Source organism: Lontra canadensis, unplaced genomic scaffold (assembly GCF_010015895.1).
Source record: "Lontra canadensis isolate GAN:19392208 unplaced genomic scaffold, GSC_riverotter_1.0 scaffold17, whole genome shotgun sequence".
Classification (NCBI taxonomy): domain Eukaryota; kingdom Metazoa; phylum Chordata; class Mammalia; order Carnivora; family Mustelidae; genus Lontra; species Lontra canadensis.
Genome location: NW_022631011.1, coordinates 14617686 through 14637203, shown reverse-complemented (window position 1 = coordinate 14637203; position 19518 = coordinate 14617686). Strand labels below are relative to the sequence as shown.

The 19518-nt window shown below is 37.4% G+C and overlaps 1 protein-coding gene across 1 annotated transcript in view; it reads left to right on the top strand.

Annotated features, from left to right (window-relative positions):
- The window catches only part of DSG2 (desmoglein 2), a 43713-nt gene that overhangs the window by 11522 nt on the left and 12673 nt on the right, over window positions 1-19518 (top strand). Inside the window, exons 2-9 of the mRNA XM_032859699.1 lie at window positions 5011-5046; window positions 6608-6742; window positions 10615-10776; window positions 10911-11055; window positions 11862-12028; window positions 13978-14115; window positions 14232-14417; window positions 18634-18899. Coding sequence (XP_032715590.1) covers window positions 5011-5046; window positions 6608-6742; window positions 10615-10776; window positions 10911-11055; window positions 11862-12028; window positions 13978-14115; window positions 14232-14417; window positions 18634-18899 — 1235 coding nt within the window. The remainder of the gene's footprint in view (window positions 1-5010; window positions 5047-6607; window positions 6743-10614; window positions 10777-10910; window positions 11056-11861; window positions 12029-13977; window positions 14116-14231; window positions 14418-18633; window positions 18900-19518) is intronic.

The following is a 19518-nucleotide window of genomic DNA, read 5'->3' as shown; positions in this document are numbered from 1 at the left end:
AAAAAAAAAAAAAAAAAAAAAGAAATTAAAGGCATGAGTGAATCTAAATTTCAGAAATTTTAAGATGAGGAGAATGCAAGTCATAGAATTAAGGAAATCCCATCATAGTTCTATTTATTGAGGGCCTACTGTATGCCAGTCACTGCAATAATTATAGTCCTATATTATTTCTTTTAATATGCACTATAAGCCTGCAACCTGGGTATATCATGTTGCTTTCAGATTCAAGTAAAAAAACCCAATTGAAAGTAGATTAAACAAAAAGAATATTTAATATAATAAAAAGTGGTCCAGAGTTGGGGTGGCTCTGATTTTGACCAGTTTTGTACCTCAAAGATATTACAGTGTCAGTCTTGTTTCTCTGCCATTTTATCCGCTCTCTCCATGTAGTCACAGATGGCTCCATTCCAAATGTCATGAGATTGCTCTACAATCTCCAGAAACAGATAAAAAGAGAGGCTGTGCATATGCATCTCTTCCCATCAATGAGGAAAGTCTTTTCCAGACTCGCCAGTTATCTCATTGGCCAGAATTCTACCACACATTGTTAAAGGTTGAATGTTCTTCTCCCCCTGCTTCCTCCCTGCCCTGAATTCCCATATTGATGCCCTACCTCCCAAGGTGATGGAATTAGTGCCCTTATAAGAAGAGACATGAGAGCTCAAATTCAAGCTATTGCTCCTTGTGTGAAGACATAGCAAGAAAGCTGCTCTCCGCAAGTCAGAAGGGAGCCCTCACTGGGAACTGACCCAACCAGTACCTTATCTTGGACTTTCCAGCCTCCATGACTATAAGAAACCAATTTCTGTTGTTTAAGCCACGCAATCCATAGTATTTTGTTATGGCAGCCTTAACTGACTCATACACACATTTATGCCTAGTCACCATCAAAGTGAATGAGACTGATGCTTTGGCATATACCAGTCATTACTCAGCTAGCAGGGTCTACTTGCTATCTGAACAAAATGGGGTTCAGTCAATGCTAAAATGGCAGGAAATGGCAATTAGCCATACAATTGAAAATGTCTGCCACCCATGTATTATGTTACAGATAAGGAAACAGATTAAAGCAATTTATTGAGCAGAATTGGAATTTTAATCTAGGTATGACTATTTCCAAAGTCATGCACTTTCCACCAGGTGATACTGCTTCCCAAAGATTAAAACAGTCTCTTTTGTAATAACCAAGTTAAGAAAAGTTCTATCTTTATAATTCCCCTGAAAAAAAGTAACAGAGACAGGGAACAATTTTGTAATGTGTATGCTACATCTGTGTGCAATGTGTGTAATGTGTGTGCTTCTCAATACCATCCTCTCACATTAGATATCAGGGCTTCTTGGAGAAATGGCTCATTATAAAGCTGGGATGGGAGAAGTATAAGATGACCCTGGAGCATCTTGTGATGCTAGACAGGGAAGAGTTAAAAAAACAGAAAGATGGGAACATGTCAAGCGTAGGAACAGAATCTCACCTGAAAGATCTTCCAGTGCCCAAAGCTGGAACTATTTGAACAAAATTAATAAAATAATATTGGTTTATAACCCACAGAATAAAATAAATATTTTTATTTAATGATTATACTGATATAAATGATTAAACAAATAAAGACATGATGGAAGAAGAGACGAAGGTTTCTTGCCAAAGAATTCCAAGTAATATGTATTCATGTCTGTCGTAGGAAGTGAGACTTAGTCTCTCTCCTCCCCCAGTCCCCAGCCCAAAGAAGAGCTAGCCTTAGTGACTCACTTGTGTGGAATAGAGCAGGGAAGGGGAAAAGTGATAACTTAATAGTGGAGAAACCTGCAAAGTCTACCTTCTCCAATAATGTTGAATGCATATCATTTACCCCTGTTGTAAATGTGATGACAAGGGCACTTCATAGCTCCATGGTGTTCTTTCCAAAAACACATCCATGATCTAATTGTGAAATAAACCAATAGATAAAACAAAACTGGAGGACATTTTACAGGATACTTGGCCAATATCAAAACCGCCAGGATCATCCACAAGGAAGGACTGAAAAACAGTCACAGACCAGAGGAGACATTCCAGATCCAGTCTGGGTTCCTAAATGGAGGCTGGAACAGAGAAAGGACAATTAAAGGGGGGAATGATAAAATCTGGGTAAAGTCTGGAATTTAGTCAACTCTGCATTATATAAATATACCAATGTCATTTTCTGAATTTTGACAAGCGTACAATAGTTATTTAAGATGTCATTGGGGGAAATGGGTAAGGGAGCTCTGTACTACCTTCGCAACATTTGTGTAAATTTAATGTTAGTCCCTAAATTTCAAAAATATACTTTTTATTTTTTTACAGTTGTGGTTTGTTTTTGTTGTTGTTGTTATTGTTTTTAAGTAGGCTCCATGCCTAGTGTGGAGCCCAGTGCAGGATTGAACTCACAACACTGAGATAAGACCCAAGCTGGGATCAAGCATTGGGCACTTAACTGACTGAGCCATCCAGGTGCCCCTAAAAAATCCATCCAGATGATTGGAACTAGGTGTTGTTTTGTGGATGGTCGTTGCACCATTCACTCTTCTTTTATATCTATTTGCAGTTAAAATTGTTTAATGTTAAATGCATGAAATACAATATTCTCTGCATTACATATTAGTAATTAAGAATGACAACGTTTCTTGTGTCAATACTGAGACGGCAATTAATAAGTCAAACTTCATTGTCTTTAAACGAACAACTGATACTCTGTCACATTCTACAACCTTGCTGTTCAAGAACCGGCATGTCAGCATCCCCTGAGAGCTGGTTAGAAAAGTGGATTAATATTTTAATCTCAGTCAGATAAAAAGTGGGGTCATCTAAGAGTGAGTGGGTTCAGAGGTGTGGTCCATGCCATGGGGGTCGTCTGCTGAAGTGTGGAATGGTATGATAGGGCTACTGTACAAAGATAAGGCAACTATACAGTTTATGGTCTGAATGAGCACACTTTTGAGATTGAAGGAGTTATACAGGTGGGATGGCCACATGCCCACACAGCAGGTGCCATCTGGATTCTCCTGGGCAAAAGTAAACACATGGTCACCATAGAAAGAAGTCACCACCTCTGTGGAGGAAGCAGCTGTTAGAAAGTGAATGGATGTATGGGTCCATTCAGCCTCTAAGACCCTGTCTAGCATTGTTGCCAGTACAGGGCCAGAAGCAAAGAGATTAACAGTCTCACAGAGTTGGGGAAAAAGTGAGGCAGTAATATTAGAAAGTCAAGAGAATGAGGGGTCTGAGAGTCACTGACAATGTCTTTGGAATGTCTGACAATACTCTACTAGCATTGTCTAGTAGAGTCGTCTACAGTGTTGGGAATGTTTTCAAGCCACTTGCCTCATGTGGATAATGAGCAAATGAATTATTAATTAAAAATAATTTAAGTGTAAATAGCCACGTGGGGCTACCATGTTAGAAGGAACTGGTTTAGGGGTGTCTGGGTGGCTCAGTCAGTTAAGCATCTGACTTCCACTTGAGTCAGAATCTCCAGGTCCTCAGAGCAGGACCCGAGATGGGCTCCCCACGGAGCGCAGAGTTTGCTTCTCCCACTCTCTCTCCCTCTTCCCCTCCCCTTGCTTGTGCTCTCTTTAATAAATAAATAAAATCTTAAAAAAAATGGTTTAAATTAAGCCAAGGGAAGAGTGAAATCAAGAGATTATTGGACTGAAAAGAAAGAGCAGCAGGAGTGAAATAAGTCAATCACAGAAAGATAATTACATAGTTTCACTCGTATATGGAATATAAGAAATAGCATAGAGGATCGTAGGGGAAGAGAGGTAAAACTGAATGGGAAAAAAATCAGAGAGGGAGACAAACCGTGAGAGACTCTCAACTATAGGAAACAAATTGAGGGTTGCTGAAGGGGAGGTGGATGGGGGAATGGGGCGACTGAGTGACAAGCAAAAAGGAGAGCATGTGATGTGATGAGCATTATATGCAACTAGTGAATTAATGAAATCTACATCAGAAACTAATGAATGTTCTGTATGTTGACTAATTGAGTTTAAATTTTTAAAAAAAGAAAGGGCAGCAAAAGCCAGAGGGCAAGATAAGATTTTATTGTGCAGATTTTTATTTATTTATTTATTTTTTTAAGAGAGAAGATATGGTGGGAGAAGGGCAGATCAAGAGAGAATCTTAAGCAGGTTCCACACAGAGCATGGAGCCCCAGGCAGGGCTGGATCTCATGACCCTGAGATCATGACCTGAGCCAAAATCAAGAGTTGGCTGTTTAACTGACTAAGCCATCTAGGCGCCCCCCCTATTGTGCAGGTTTTAGAGTAAGAATAACTGTATTTAGTTATGTGTGATGATTAATCCCAAAGTGTGACAGTGCTTGATAAGAACCAAGAAAAGAGGGGCACCTGGGTGGCTCAGTGGGTTAAAGCCTCTGCCTTCAGCTCAGGTCATGATCCCAGGATCTTGGGATCAAGCCCCGCATCAGGCTCTTTGCTCAGCGGGGAGTCTGCTTCCCTTCCTCTCTCTCTGCCTGCCTCTCTGCCTACTTGTGATATCTGTCTGTCAAATAAATAAATAAAAATCTTAAAAAAAAAAAAAAAAAGAACCAAGAAAAGAATTGGTGAGATTTAAGTGTGAAATCTGAATGTGGATAGTCATGTGGGTGACCCTGGAAATGATGGAGCAGAGCCAGGAGTGGAGGGTGCATTTCCATTAAAGGCCTTGGAGAAAGTTATGTGGATCCATGAGAACACCGGATGGAGCATTCTTGGTTTTGTTTTTCAACTATTAGTTGTGTTCTGAGTTTCCTGGAAGAGGCAGTGTGGATCAAGAAGTAGATTCCTGTCTCTGGCCCTGGTCATGGGGGGAGGTGGTGGCGGACAAAAGGGAAAATTCATTTTTTTTTTTTAACAAAGGAGGATAGTAATGATGGTGGTTAAACCTTTTTTTTTTAATATTTATACTATTTTAGGTAGTAAGTTATTAACAAGCATTTAAACCGAATTGAGTGATAAACTAAACAACGAATAAATGGTCTTATTTTCCAGATCTTCTTTAACTTTGGAAATGGACTCCATTTAGAGGTAAGGAACCGAGGGGATTATTTCTGTCTTTTGAACTCAGAGGCTTAATTTAATGGAAGACAATTTGGCTATGCCTTACCAGATTAAACATGTGCACTCCCTTAGACTTAGCCATTGCTACTCAGTCAGGTACACAGAACATATATCCAGGGATGTTCAATGCAGTATTTTGTGACAATCAAAATGTTCATTGATAGAATGGTAAAACAACTTATGGTACACGAAGAATGTCCATGATGAGGTATTGAATGAAAGATCAAGGGGCAGAATAAGATGTATGGTATAATTCCATTTTTATAGGACAAAGAGCTTTATACATGTGCAACTGTATGGTCATAAGATGATCAAGCAGTTACCAGTGAATACGCTGACGTGTGAGAGAAAAAGTAGAATAAAGTTTTAATTTTACACTGTAAACTATAATGTTATTTTGCTGTTTTGTTACATAATTTGTTTTCAACTAAAAATAAGACAAAAAATAATGACCTAGTGATAACCGTTATTTCTGGAAAAAAATGTTATGTAGAGCAACAAAATAGGATGATAAATCTAGTATAAAAATGATTTCTGATCTTAGTATACTAGGTCAGTTGTATCGAAATTTTCCTTGCATAAATGTTTTTCTGTAAAGCCCAACTGAAAATATATAGAATAAATCTTTTCTACTCAAAGTTCTTGAAAACAAAAGATGGATAATTTAATCCTTTATGTCATCCTTCAAACAATAAATTCATGTAACTGACAATTTCACTAGGTTTTAGTTAAATTGATACCACAGGTTAGTTGCTAAGATTTAGTTTTAAAACATTGGGTAATTCATTTTTAAACTATAAACCACCACAGAAAAATGAAACTTCATTTTCAGTAAGGAAAGAATTTTTGACACACTATATTATTCTTTAATTTGCCAATTTGTATGGTCACTCAATTACTCTAGGCTGTTAAATGAACAATCCAATGATCATAAATCTTGAAAAGATCTGGCTGGCTTTATTGATTGATGAATAGGGAAGCATCCAGTCTAGGAAACAGTTGTACAAAGCAAGAAGGTTTTATAGACCAAAGCCAGCTAGAATAGGAAGTTACACTGGGTATTTGTTGATTGGGTAGAGCAGAGTCACTTTGGAGCTGGGGCAGATGAGATAAGGTCCTGAGCAGGTCAGTGCTGACTGCTTGCCTAGGCCTTCCTTTTCTGGGAGGGCCAAGCACAGAAATTTAGTTAGGTTCCGATGTATTAATGCAGGGCTTGTCGTGGGCGACTCCATCTTGGGTCTTGGGTCTGGACACTGTAATAAGCCTTTTTTACTCTTCAGTCTGGGAAATCTGTTCCAACTGATAAAAGCAAAACTGTACTGTTCTACTGGTTTAGAGATGATTTCCTGAATGCCTGTGGAGTTTGTCAGAGTGTACATACTTCCTCTTTGAAAATGAAACCTGTTAAGAAATAAGATATGTATACCTTAAGATTTGCATAACTATTTTTAAAATCTTAATAAATTACAGAATACCATAGTGTTTTAGGATACTTAATAATTTTTTTGACAATATTTTATTGTTGTAGGTCTTAAACCCAGGAAATGAACATACTCTGCTTCCTAAACACACTCACTTAGTGCGGCAAAAGCGGTCCTGGATCACCACCCCTGTGGTTCTTCGGGAAGGAGAGGATCTGTCCAAAAGGAATCCGATCGCCAAGGTACCTTCTACAGAAAATAGGAAATATATGTATATTACTGAGATATAGTGGGAGAAGACTTTTATGTTCATTTTTAAATTTAAGGAAAATGATACAATGTACCTACTGAGTCTTTTAATATTCTATTGGATTATACAATTTGGGGCTTCAATTCACCTAAGTGTCAGAGATCTGACACTAGTTGAATCTTTCTTTAATTGAAAGGGCCACAGTACTCAAAAGAGGGTGTTATATGTAGAGGAAGAAAGATTCTTTCACTAGGTTCTCTGACTGGTGCCCTATAATTTGGAGTGACAGAAGACAGATTAACAGGAGAATAACAAAGAAGTTTATTAATGTGTGTACTGCTCCTATAACACATGGGCGTACCCAGGGATGTATAATTCAAAGGTCTGGTTAGAATTGGGGCCTATAAAACATCTTAGCAAAGACACAGTAAACTTTCAGAGAAGTCACAAGACAAAGGAAAAGGTCCTTGAATCTCTACGGATGGAAAATTGTGGAAAATTTTGGGGAACAAGTGATAGGGAAAGGCTAGTTAATACAGTTACTTATGTGGATACCCCTGTGCCATCTCTAAGCTGATAAGGGTCTAAAATTGTCTCTGATAATTAAATTTTGTCCTTCCTGGTAAAGAAGGGAGGGAGGACACCTTTACAAATTTATGGCCTGCTTTGAGGCACGTAGGGGAAAGACAGAGAACTTTTTTTTTTTAACTTAAAAAAAATTTTTTTTTTAATTTTATTTTTTATAAACGTATAATATATTTTTCCCCCCAGGGGTACAAGTCTGTGAATCGCCAGGTTTACACACTTCACCGCACTCACCATAGCACATACCCTCCCCAATGTCCATAATAACCCCACACCCCCTCTCCCAACGCCCCCCTCCTCCCAGCAACCCTCAGTTTGTTTTGTGAGGTTAAGAGTCACTTATGGTTTGTTTCCCTCCCAATCCCATCTTGCTTCATTTACTCTTCTCCTACCCCCTTAACCCCCATGTTGCAGACAGAGAACTTTTCTTGAATCTGCTTTTCAGTTGCTCAAAATAATCCTACACCAAAGTGACACATTTGGGGATGGTATTTTCTGCCACCCTACATACCAAAAGTAATTTTCAAAATGAACTGGTCTCTAATAGGGAGGGTGACCATACATCTTGAAGGGTACCCATTGTCCTGGCCTAATAATGAATAACCCTCTTTCACTCTCAAAGTGGCATATTTTTTGATAAATTAGATGGTAATCCAGCTCGTATGTATCTCAAACTTAGCATGTGCACCCCTGAACCCTTGATTTTTCCCCTCAAGCTGTCAGCTCTACCCATTTCCGTCAATGGCACATAATTCTATCCAGTTTTTCAAAAATGTAGCAGGTACTATGAGTTCTACCTCCAGAATATATTCCAGATCTGCTCACTTCTCTCCATGGTCACCCTCATCGTCCAAGTCAGTGTCATCTCTGCACTGCGTTGGCAGAAGAACCCCTGACCTTGTCTGCCTGCTTCGCTTTTACCATCCCCCACCCTGCCACATCCCATTCTCTAGAAAGCAGCCAGAGTGATCTTTTAAATAAAAGACAAATCAAAGCATGTTTCACCCCCTTAGTGAAGGCATTTCAATGGCTTCCTGCTGCAATGGAAGGAATGTTCTCTACTATGACCTGTAAGAGTGCTAATACAAGACCTCCTCTCCAACCTTGGCTCCTATCACCCCCCATCTCCCACTCTCCTAGATCCCTAAACCAACACAAATTCTTCCCAGCTACTCACCTTTGCCCTTGCTGTTTCCCGTGCCTGGAATCCCCTCCCCACAGATACCTGCAGTATTTCATAGCATCAAGCCTCTGCCCAAATGTCATCCCCTAAAAGATCTTGTTGCCTTTTCTGCCTCACCCCATCTCTCTATCCCTTGACTCCCATTTCAGCCTGGTTATAGTGCATTCCGCTCTATGCCATGCCATACATTGCTTACTTGCTGTCTGGCTCCTTTGGTAGAGTGTAAGCTCCCAGGGGGCAAGAGCTTAGTTCTTAGGCTCACAGCTCATGCCCTGTACCCTAAGCAGTGCCAACATCCATTGGGGGCTCAGCAAACATTTGTGTGAATGAATACATGTTCATATCCAAGTGTTATCTTTATCTTTCCAACATTATAAATATCATGCATGAAGAGCTCCTTCAAAGGAAAGGCAGCTACAGAAGACAATTTCCTCTCTCTAGCAACATGTTCTTTTCATAAAAGCCTTTTAAAATCCAAATTTTTAATTGTGGCTTTACATAATAGTATGTATATAAGCAACTAAGTTTGCTGGTTGGGTTTGGTTTTCTGAGGTGTTTGAGTCATTCATACGTTTTCTCAATAAGTTTTTCTAAACTGCATTGATTTTTTGGGATTTAATAAGCATTAGTTGTTCTTAGTAATTTTAATTACATGAATGGTTACATATGTAAAATTTACATAAAAAGTTGTTACATATGTAGAAATTACATAAAAAGTAAAAGATCTTGTTAAATTTCCTCAACTTTCCAAATTGTCTATGTAGAGATAATACTGTCAACAGTGTAATATTCTCTAAATCTTAAAAAATTCATAAATATGTGTATGCTTACATACTCTTAAGTATATACATATATATAAACAAACCAACAGTTATGTCCACACACAGTTTTGCTTTATTTTTAACCTAAATAGCGTGATGTAATATATAATTAGTACATGAAGATCTAGAATTCTTTAGAAATACTATATATATATATATACACACACACACACACACACATATATATATATACATTTTTATATACATATGCATATACTTGGCAAAAAACAGAGACAGAGAGAAGAGAAAGAGAAAGACAAACAGAGACAGAAGCTCAGTGAAAGGTAATCATGGACTGCCCCAGGTTCACCATTCCACTCCAGGAGCAGAGCTGGTGTAGCAGGAGGTTGGAAGCCCCTGTCTGCTGTCTCCTTGGTCATTCTCAGCAGCTGTTCCCCAACCCTAGTGCATGTTGGGAAATCTATAGGAAGGAAGTGTAACTATCCCCAGATTTCAGGACAAAGAAGTGACCAGGTAGGTGAATGGCGATGGCTTCTATGACGTCTGAAGAAGAAAATAAAGAACCAATAGGGGGCCACAGAGACCCATTTACTAAGTAAGAATTACAGACAGGAATGAAGTTTTTATAGAAAAAGAAGATGACGACTACAGAAGGCATTTGAAATGGGTTAGATGCATGAATTTCCTGAGACATTCTAAGCAGGAAAGGCACTTGACTTTTTTAATCCTTCTATAGAAGGATGCCTTATTCATCCTTTCCAGATGATCGAATGGATTTATAGAGGTAATTTTGACACTGCAAGAGGCGGGGAGGGTCAGAGAGAGAGGGAGAGAGAATCTCAAGCAGATGTGTTACGTGGATGAAGCCCAACATGAAGCCCAACACCAGGCTCAATCTCATGACCCTGACATCATGTCCTGAGCCAGAATCAAGAGCTTAACTGACTGAGCCACCCATGTGCCCTTCCTCATGTGCTAAATTTAAAAATCTGTCCTCGCAAGATATACCCCTAACGATAACTTAGTTTTATAGCACCTGTAAGAGGTAGGCAGTAGTATCTCTCCACTTTAGTGAGAGGAACACTGAGGCACAGAGAGGTTAAGTAACTCTTAGTATCATGTAACTAGTAAGTGGCTGAGACAGGATTTGAACCAGGTTCTCTGACATCAGTACATCTTCTCTTGAGTGCTTGTGTCCTCCCTTCTTCCTATCAACATTATGACAACTTTGGAGGGAAATTTTCCATTAAAAATATGTGCATGTAAGTTACAGAGAGTTTAACTTGGGGCATTCTTCTGTTATTTTTGTGTTAGATACATTCTGATCTTGCAGAAGAAAGAGGACTAAAAGTTACATATAGATACACTGGAAAAGGGATCACAGAGTCACCATTAGGCGTGTTTGTCTTTAATAAAAACACAGGAGAATTGAACATCACCAGGATTCTTGATCGAGAAGAAACGCCAAGTTTTCTGGTAGGAAGAATTATTTTACTTTAATTAGTTTATAGTTTTTCTTTGGTAGTAGTTATGATTTGTTTTTATATTGTAGTAATTTAATTACCTTAGCTTACATTTAATCTGTTCTATTATTAATGTCATGATTTCAGCTAGTTGGTTATGCTTTGGATGAAAGAGGAAACAACCTTGAGAAACCATTAGAACTCCGCATTAAAGTTCTTGATATCAATGACAACGAGCCAGTGTTCACACAGGACGTCTTCGCTGGGTCTATTGAAGAGTTGAGTGCTGCAGGTCAGAGTTTGTTAATTTTATGAATGAGTATCCCTCAACCCCGTCATTTTAACCCCATTATATAACTGAACACTAAATCATATATCTTGATGGAGACCCACAGGACACATGGTAATAAACCTATCACTCTAGGTTTGCAACCGCTTTTTCTGTGACAAGTTCTAAAAGCTTTACATGGTATCTTTTTTTTTTTTTTTTTTTTTTAACCCTCAAAACAGATAGGCAGATGGATGGAACAAGTTAGGTTTCTGTAGCCACTATGCTGCCTTGTAGCTGGAAAGCAGCCTTATACAACATGTAAACAAATGGGTGTGACTATGTTGCCATAAGATGTTATATACAGAAACAGGTGACTGTGCTGGCTAGCAGTAGTTCACTGACCTTTGGCTTATGTTATGTCTCTTGTCAGGTTTATTGATAACATGGTCCAATGCAGTAGTCCATGTGAAGGCTTGCAGGAGAGATTTCTCTTTGATCATAATCTAGAGAACAGCTGTTCTTCTCCTGAATTGTTTGTATTTTACTAAGCATGTATTTGTACCTGTTCATCCTTATTTCTTTGTATTGATCACTAGAGCTATTAGAAATAAATTTGCAGCCTTGCCCTCTTCTTATCTTTCTTATTTCTGCACCCATTTACACTTATTTTCTCATCCAATTAAAGTTTTTCATCTTGGTAAGCTGTGATTTTGATAAGCACTTAAAATCCTTTTGTGAACAGGCTGAAATTATAAAGAGAATAATAACGTACATGACTTGTGCTTAAAGTTGAGTTTCAACTTGGACGCCTTTTTTTCTAATGCCAGATACCCTTGTGATGAAAATCACTGCAACAGATGCAGATGAGCCCAATACTCCGAATTCTAAAATTTCCTACAGAATCGTATCTCAGGAGCCTGCTTATCCTCCAGTGTTCTACTTAAATAAAGACACAGGGGAGATTTATACAACCAGTTTCACTTTGGACAGAGAGGTAACTTAGTTAGTATTTTATGTTGCTCATCTTTGAAACCCTTCTTTATCTCTCCAGGTTTTCCTTTCTGTTAATTTATTTTCTCATTTGCTTACTCTCTTGTATATTCTTCATTTATAGGATAACTCCTACAAATACCCTCTTCTAGCAAGGTGCAACCCGATATCGCATGAGCCATCTGTGGCCATTGATCACTTAAGGTGTGATTCATCCAAACTGAGATGTGCTATAAATACAAAAAAGTCACCAACTTGAAAAGACTTAGCCTGAATAAAAAATGTAACATTTTACCTTAGTAATATTCTGTTGATTGCATGTGGACACAATAATATTTTAGATCCCATGGGTAAATAAAATGTATTTGTTTAAAATTAGTAGTATCACCTTTTTTGAAAACTTTTTAAAATTTGGCTGTTAGGAAATTTAAAATTACATAAGGACAGCTCTGTTCTGGGGCCTCTCCAGGCAGGATTCTGTTTGAGATAGCATCATAAAGCAATGTTCTGTAATTTGTGTTTCTGTAATGAAGCATCTGGAGTCTCCTCTATTGCTACAGAACAGAGACTGACACAGGAGTCCTACTCGGGATAACGGAAATAGTCATAAAGGAAGGAATTGTTGTAAATCCCAAATTGGAGGAAATTTTCAATGGGATTCCTGGACAGGCTATTCTCAAACATTTCACTTTTTTATTTCTAACTGAAAGGGAAAATTTTGGATCAAAACAGGAAATGGGAGGTTTTTTTAAATGCTACATACATAAAGGTTTTAACAGTGTGCACGAGGAGAATGTGGATGATCCTAAGAACACTGTATTGTCATCAGACGTAAATCATCGTCCGGGTGCAGTCACTGTATTTTGTATTGCTTGGGAAAATCATTTCCTTTTGCCCAGAGAAGGAGAAGATTGTGCCCAACGTCGCTGACTGGATCTCTATAAAATTAATATTATTATTCCTAAAAGTCTACTCTGTACCTTTTCACATAAAATTAGAATGGAAAAGTATTATTTTTAACTATCCTGATTTGTGATAAGCATCTGTCTTTGAAATAAGGCAAGTTTAGCCAATAACGATGTCTGTCACTTATTGGGCATCTAGTGTGCCAAGTGCTATTCGAAGCCTTTTACATAGATTAATCCATTTAATCCAACTAAAATCTCTGTGAGGCAGGTCCTCCCTGTTATCGACATTTTACACAGAAGGAAACCAAGGGTCAAAAGGATTAAGTGTATTTAAAACACAGCTAGTAAGTGACAAAGTTAGAATTAGAATCCAAGCAACTGGCTCTGGGGCCTCAGTTGTCCTGACTCGCACTGGGTGGTTCTGTCCCACACAGGACACCCATGCACTGGACCTGGCTGCCCCCGCTTTTTCTTACACTCCAGCTACACCGAATGGAGCCATCATAAGGGGACCGTGGGGAAGAGAAGAGCTCACTTTGGAGTGGCATGTGAGACACCATTCTCCAAGATAGGTTCTCTAAGAATCATAGCTTTCAGAAAGTCTGGAAAAAGTCAACCACATTTTTTCCTTGCAGGCGAAGTTTTCTTGGGGACTAGGTTTTCCTTGCTTAAATCTTAGCTAAAAATGAAGAACCAATTCCTACTATAGTCACCCCTGCCCCAATCACTTTCTTGTAGAGCAGACTGCATTTTGAATGGCACTTCCTTGCACACAGACTATTTTAAGGAGAGACTCATTTCCTGATAATGTCGCCAATGACACATTTAAGAATTTGACTACCAGCAATTTCTCTAGGCTTTTTCTGGCCTCTAGAAATGCTCTGACGGCAAATAAACAGCATCTTCACATGAATAACAGATCATAAAATGTATTTGTGAATAAAATATACTGTGGTTCATTCTCTTGATGATGAAATGAACTAGAAAGACAGATTTGGGAGTGACTCATTTTCACCCCAGATGGATATTTTTCATTGCCTTGCAGGAACACAGCAGCTATACTTTGACAGTAGAAGCAAGAGACAGCAATGGACAAATAACAGATAAACCAGTAAATCAAGCTCAAGTTCAGATTCGTATTTTGGACGTCAATGACAACATACCTATAGTCAAAAATGAAATGGTAACCGTTATTTTTATAACAGATGTATTCACTTACTCGTATTTTAGTCTTACCTAAAAATATATCATTACGTTTGTGTTACACTAAAATAAAAACCCTATGTTCATGTTTTGCAGACTGAAATGGTAATTGAAGAAAATCAAGCCAATGTAACAGTGATGCACATAGACGTGTTTGATGCAGATGAAATAGGCTCTGATAATTGGTTAGCAAATTTTACGTTCGTGTCAGGAAATGAAATGGGTTATTTCCACATAGAAACTGACACTCAAACTAATAAAGGAATTGTGACTCTTATTAAAGTAAGTATTTCGTGTTCAAAATTAGAATGGGAAAAAATTGGTGCAGAGGAAGAAATGATTGTATTTTGAGCCTCAAACACTTAAGAGTGCTTTACATACTCAACTGACACCACAATTGTTTGAGATTGGAGACCCCCCTATTTGCCAAAGTTCTATAGTTAGTAAATGGTCGCACTACAGTCCAAATTCAGATCAGGGGACTCGAACCCTAATCTGACAACATGTTACAGAATCATTATTGCTCAACACACTTCCCGTCTTGCTTGCATCCCATGTCTGACTAGAGCATCCTTACCTCATGACCTCTTGCCTCTACTAAGTATCCCCAATTTACTATGTCTTTATTGATCAACTTATCGTAAAGCCAGACCTCACCAATAGTGTGTAAAAACAAAAGCTATAATTACTTGACAAAGCTCGAATCCAGTTGTCCTTATGCTTCAGTATGCCTAAGAGTCACCTTGTAAAATTATGTGCCCCAGATGCAGATTCCTGGGCCCTATAATCAAGTCTGATAGGATGGAGCTCAGGAACTTGCCTTTATAACAGAAATCCACTTGTGATTCTAATGTTTAGTATGAGGGTCACATTTTGAAACCCAGTATTCTAACTTCTTGTGCTTAATTGAATCAGTGAAAGAAAAATAGTCTTATTAAGCACATGGGTCTTATACATTTGAAATTTATTACCCCCACAGAATTTTTTTAAAGCAAATATTATAATTATAGGATGGATTTTTATCTAACATTATAAGTAAGAAAGAATATCAGGGTATTTTTAAATGGCTTATGATAGAATCGCCTTATCAGATTTTGAAATAAAATGAAAAGCTGTAGCTTCTAAAATACTATTCCATTAATCACACACAGACAAAAGTTGATTCCCAAAGTTCTAAACTTTTATAAAAACTTAGTATATAAAAGAGTAGGTAAAGTCTAACCATAGGAAGAGGAATAATAGTAATATAAATATATAACAGAATAGAGAAATATTCACTTGAATTTTCATGGTAATAATTATGTGTACCATTTATTAATAAGCTATTATATGCACTTACTTAGACTGCCACTTTGTAAAGCAAAGGAAAATAGAATAAGATTACCTCGTGCTTAAAGGGAAGACACATTTTATGATTATGAAAGAAGTGGATAATAGCATCAGATTGGTGCCATTCAAATAAATTTGCCTACTTATAAAGAAATAAGTAATCCTCTTAGTCATAGAATGTGAGTATAACCTTGCTAGATGCCTAAGACAAAAAGCCAATAACACATAAGGAGAAAGTCAGTGATGAGTGATAGAAGTTCTAGAAGTATTCTCACTCTACCATGGTAGCAAAAAAGGGATGCTATGCCAAAGGGGGCATAGCAAAAAATAGTACAATTAGTATTAAAGTGACCACAGCAGACTGAGAAAATTATAAATTTCCTGTCTCAATTATATGAAGAATTGCTTCCAAATTTTAAGAGCAATAATCAGATTCTATTCAAAGGAAGTTAGACAAAGAAGATATATAGTTAGAAAATATGGAAATAAAGGATACTCAATATCATTAGTCATTAGGGCAGATGCAAATTAAAGCTACAAGAGATAGCACAATGCCTCTACTTAAGTGGCTGTAGTCAAAAAGACCGACAACTCCAGGCATCGGCAACATTATGCAGAAACTGGAACTCCTATCTCTTGCTGGTGAAAACATAAAGTGATACAGCTAGTTTGGCAGTTTTTTCAAATGTTAAACACCAAGGAGTTGGTGACCAGAGATTTAGTCCTAGGTATCCACCCACAAAAAATAAAAACATATATTGTAATAACTTGTACAATGTCAGTAGTAACCACTTATCATGGTGAACATTGCATAGTGTGTAGAATTGTCAAATCCCTACATTGTACACTAAATACTAATAAAACATTTGCATGTCCAGAAAGAAGTATATCTATACAAAAACTTCTATGCAACTTACAAGCAGCTTTTATTCATAATAGTCGAAAACTGGTAACAATAAAATGCCCTTCAGCTGATGAACAGATAAAATGCAGTATATCCACATAGTGGAATATTCTTGGTTAGTGAAAGGGAATGGAGTCCTCATACTTGCTACTACATAGATGAATCTCAAAACCATGCTTTGTAGAAGAAGCCAGACACAAAATACTACATATTGTATGATTTTTTTCTGTGTGAAATTTCTAGAAAAGCAAAACAATGGATATAGACATTAGTTGCTCAGGGCTAGCTGTGAGTGATGACTGACTACAGACAGGCAAAAGGAATTTCTTGGGGGTGATGAACATGTTCTAAACCTGGATGGTGGTGACATTTGCAAAACTGTATAGGCTTGCTAAAAATCATCATGTTGTACATTTATAATGGGTGAATTTTATTCTATGTAAATTATACCTCAATAAAGCTGTTCTCAATAAAGGAGAACAAATACTTTATTTTTAAAAAAGATTTTATTTATTCATTTGACAGAGAGAGCACAAGCAGGGGGAGTGGCAGGCAGAGGGAGAAGCAGGCTCCCTGAGGCAGGGCTTAATCCCAGGACCCTGGGATCATGACCTGAGCTGAAGGCAGATGCTTAACCAACTGAGCCACCCAGTCACCCTGGGAACAGATACTTTAAACTGAAAATGCAGATAATAGTTCATCACATAAGAAAAAGTCAAGGCTTTGTTAACAAATTAACAAATACATTTAAATTCTTAAATGCTATTAAAAGTAGCAAAAATGGAAATGATAAAATATATTAACCGTTTTAGAAACAGAGAAACAAGTCCTTATTCATTGTTCATGATGCTGAAAATTTTTTTCATGCTCTCTGGAGAACTGTGGCTATTTATAATATATGGCTATTATATGAAACAGGTTTTATTGCCCTAGTACCTAGCTCATTTTTTAGCATTGCTGTGGCCTTCCATGGTCTTTGAATACTAATAACACCTGGCTGGAATATTTTCTTTCGCATCCAGCATACGTCACGCTATTAAAACAAGCATGTTAAGTGCAAGGGCAGCTTAAGATAACTCTCATAAGGATCATACAGTCATAAAGACTGTATTGTCTCTAGTCGTTTTCCGTTGAATCCTTGTCTCAGCCCCCTAGTGGCTGATTTTACAAGAGGGCAGAAGCTGTTATCCATCCAGAACCCTGCAGAGAAGAAAATGATTTTGTAATAAGTCGTCAAAAAACAAAGTGAATAGCTTTGCAGTAATTCATGTAAACACATGTAATACATTTAATATTATACCAAAGAAACAAGCAAAAATGCCCCCCTGTGTCTAAATGGTCAGGACCACAAGAAATAAAAATCAACAAGACCTAAATAAACGTTAACTAGGTATTTCTTTTCACAGTGTAATACAGTTCAACAGAGGAAAAGTGATTTGTGTAAAAATGTTCACAGCAGTATTAATTATATTTAAAAATTACAGGTACTCCAAATGCCTAATAATCAAATGGTTAAGTAAACTAAATACATCTAAATGGTAGAATACTGTAGAAATGTTTATAAAAGGAAAATGGACAAATTGGAACGTAAAATATGTATTCAGTGATACACTGACTATCAAATATACTTTATAAATTTCACAGTTCACAAAGAATCAATATTTGGATTTGGAGGAAGGTTAATCTTTTATGGCATTAATAGCAAACCAGATAATGATAGACATTATGCTAAAAAGGGTGTGGAGGATAGGTTTTTTGTTTAAATAAATTTGAAAACCCTTGGGCTTAGGCAAGTTCAACCAGGAGGTCTCAGCTTTTTGATATGCTCATGTGCAGTAGAAGTCTATACTAGGGGGACAGCCAGCTGCTACCACTAGGCATGTGACCTTTTTCACCAGAACAAACCCATAGAACACGTTTTAAGGAATATATATCACATGTCCATTAACTTTTTTCAATAAAGTAAAAGAAACAGGTTGTTAAATATGTGTGTGTGTCTATATAATATATTTTCAATGATCTGGACTTTAAAAAGATAAATGGGGGATATACCCTAAATCATCCTTAACGTTGATGAATACCCAAGCTGACAGACTTTTTAATTGCTTGGTATTGTTATGAGTTAGATTACTGAGTGCTAATGTATTCTGCATATGTTAAATTGTCATATCTAACATTAAAACTATACGTGTGTGTATGTATGCTCTATGCATGTTCTAGTTGTTTTCTCTTTTGAAAGAATTCCCTTTGATTTTGTCTTCCTAGGAAGTAGATTATGAAGAAATAAAGAATCTTGATTTCAGCATTACTGTCACCAACAAAGCAGCTTTTCACAAATCAGTTAAGAATAAATATAAGCCTACATCCTTTCCCTTCAAAGTAAAGGTGAAAAATGTGAAAGAAGGCATTCATTTTAGAAGTAGCACAATCTCTGCTCATGTTAGCGAGAGCATGGATAAGTCCAGCCAAGGCCAGATAATTGGAAAATTTCAAGCTTTTGACGAAGACACTGGACAAGTAGCTCATGTAAGGTAAGAGACAATTATGAATATATTTCCTTATTTTAAATGACTTTAAATGCCTGTCTTCAAAAAATCGTAATGAAATTTGAACATTTTCTTCCTTCACTCCCAGTATTACAGTCCCCCAAAGGTCTGGAGATTAAATTATCCAGAGTTGTACCTGCAACTGAAAATCACGGAGAAATATCCCCCCAGACCACCTTCCCTCCACCAGCTGAGTGTGAGACAGATACTGGGTGTTTCACCTCCAAGTAATTCTCGCTAGAGAAAGCTGAAAAGCAACAAAGAGAAAATTAAGAATGAAATTTACTGTCTTTTTCTGTCTAAACCTGTCTTCTTTCCTGAAAGAAAGTATTAGAGGCAAGAAAGTAGCAAATACATTTCCTCCACCAATTGTTGTTGGGTAACTACGTTACTCTCCAGAGGTTTACCCCAAATTTAAGGGAGACTAGACCAAAGGCTGTAGAACAGACTAGAGAGCAACTTGCAAACTTCCTGGATTTGTAGGCAAAAAGGATCGCCCTTGTCTGTGTCTTGGGTACATTACAGAAATACGGAATGTTCCAAATAAGTGTGATACGCTGTAAAGAGAGAAGGCTTTCAGGACAGTTGCAAGAAATTAAAACGA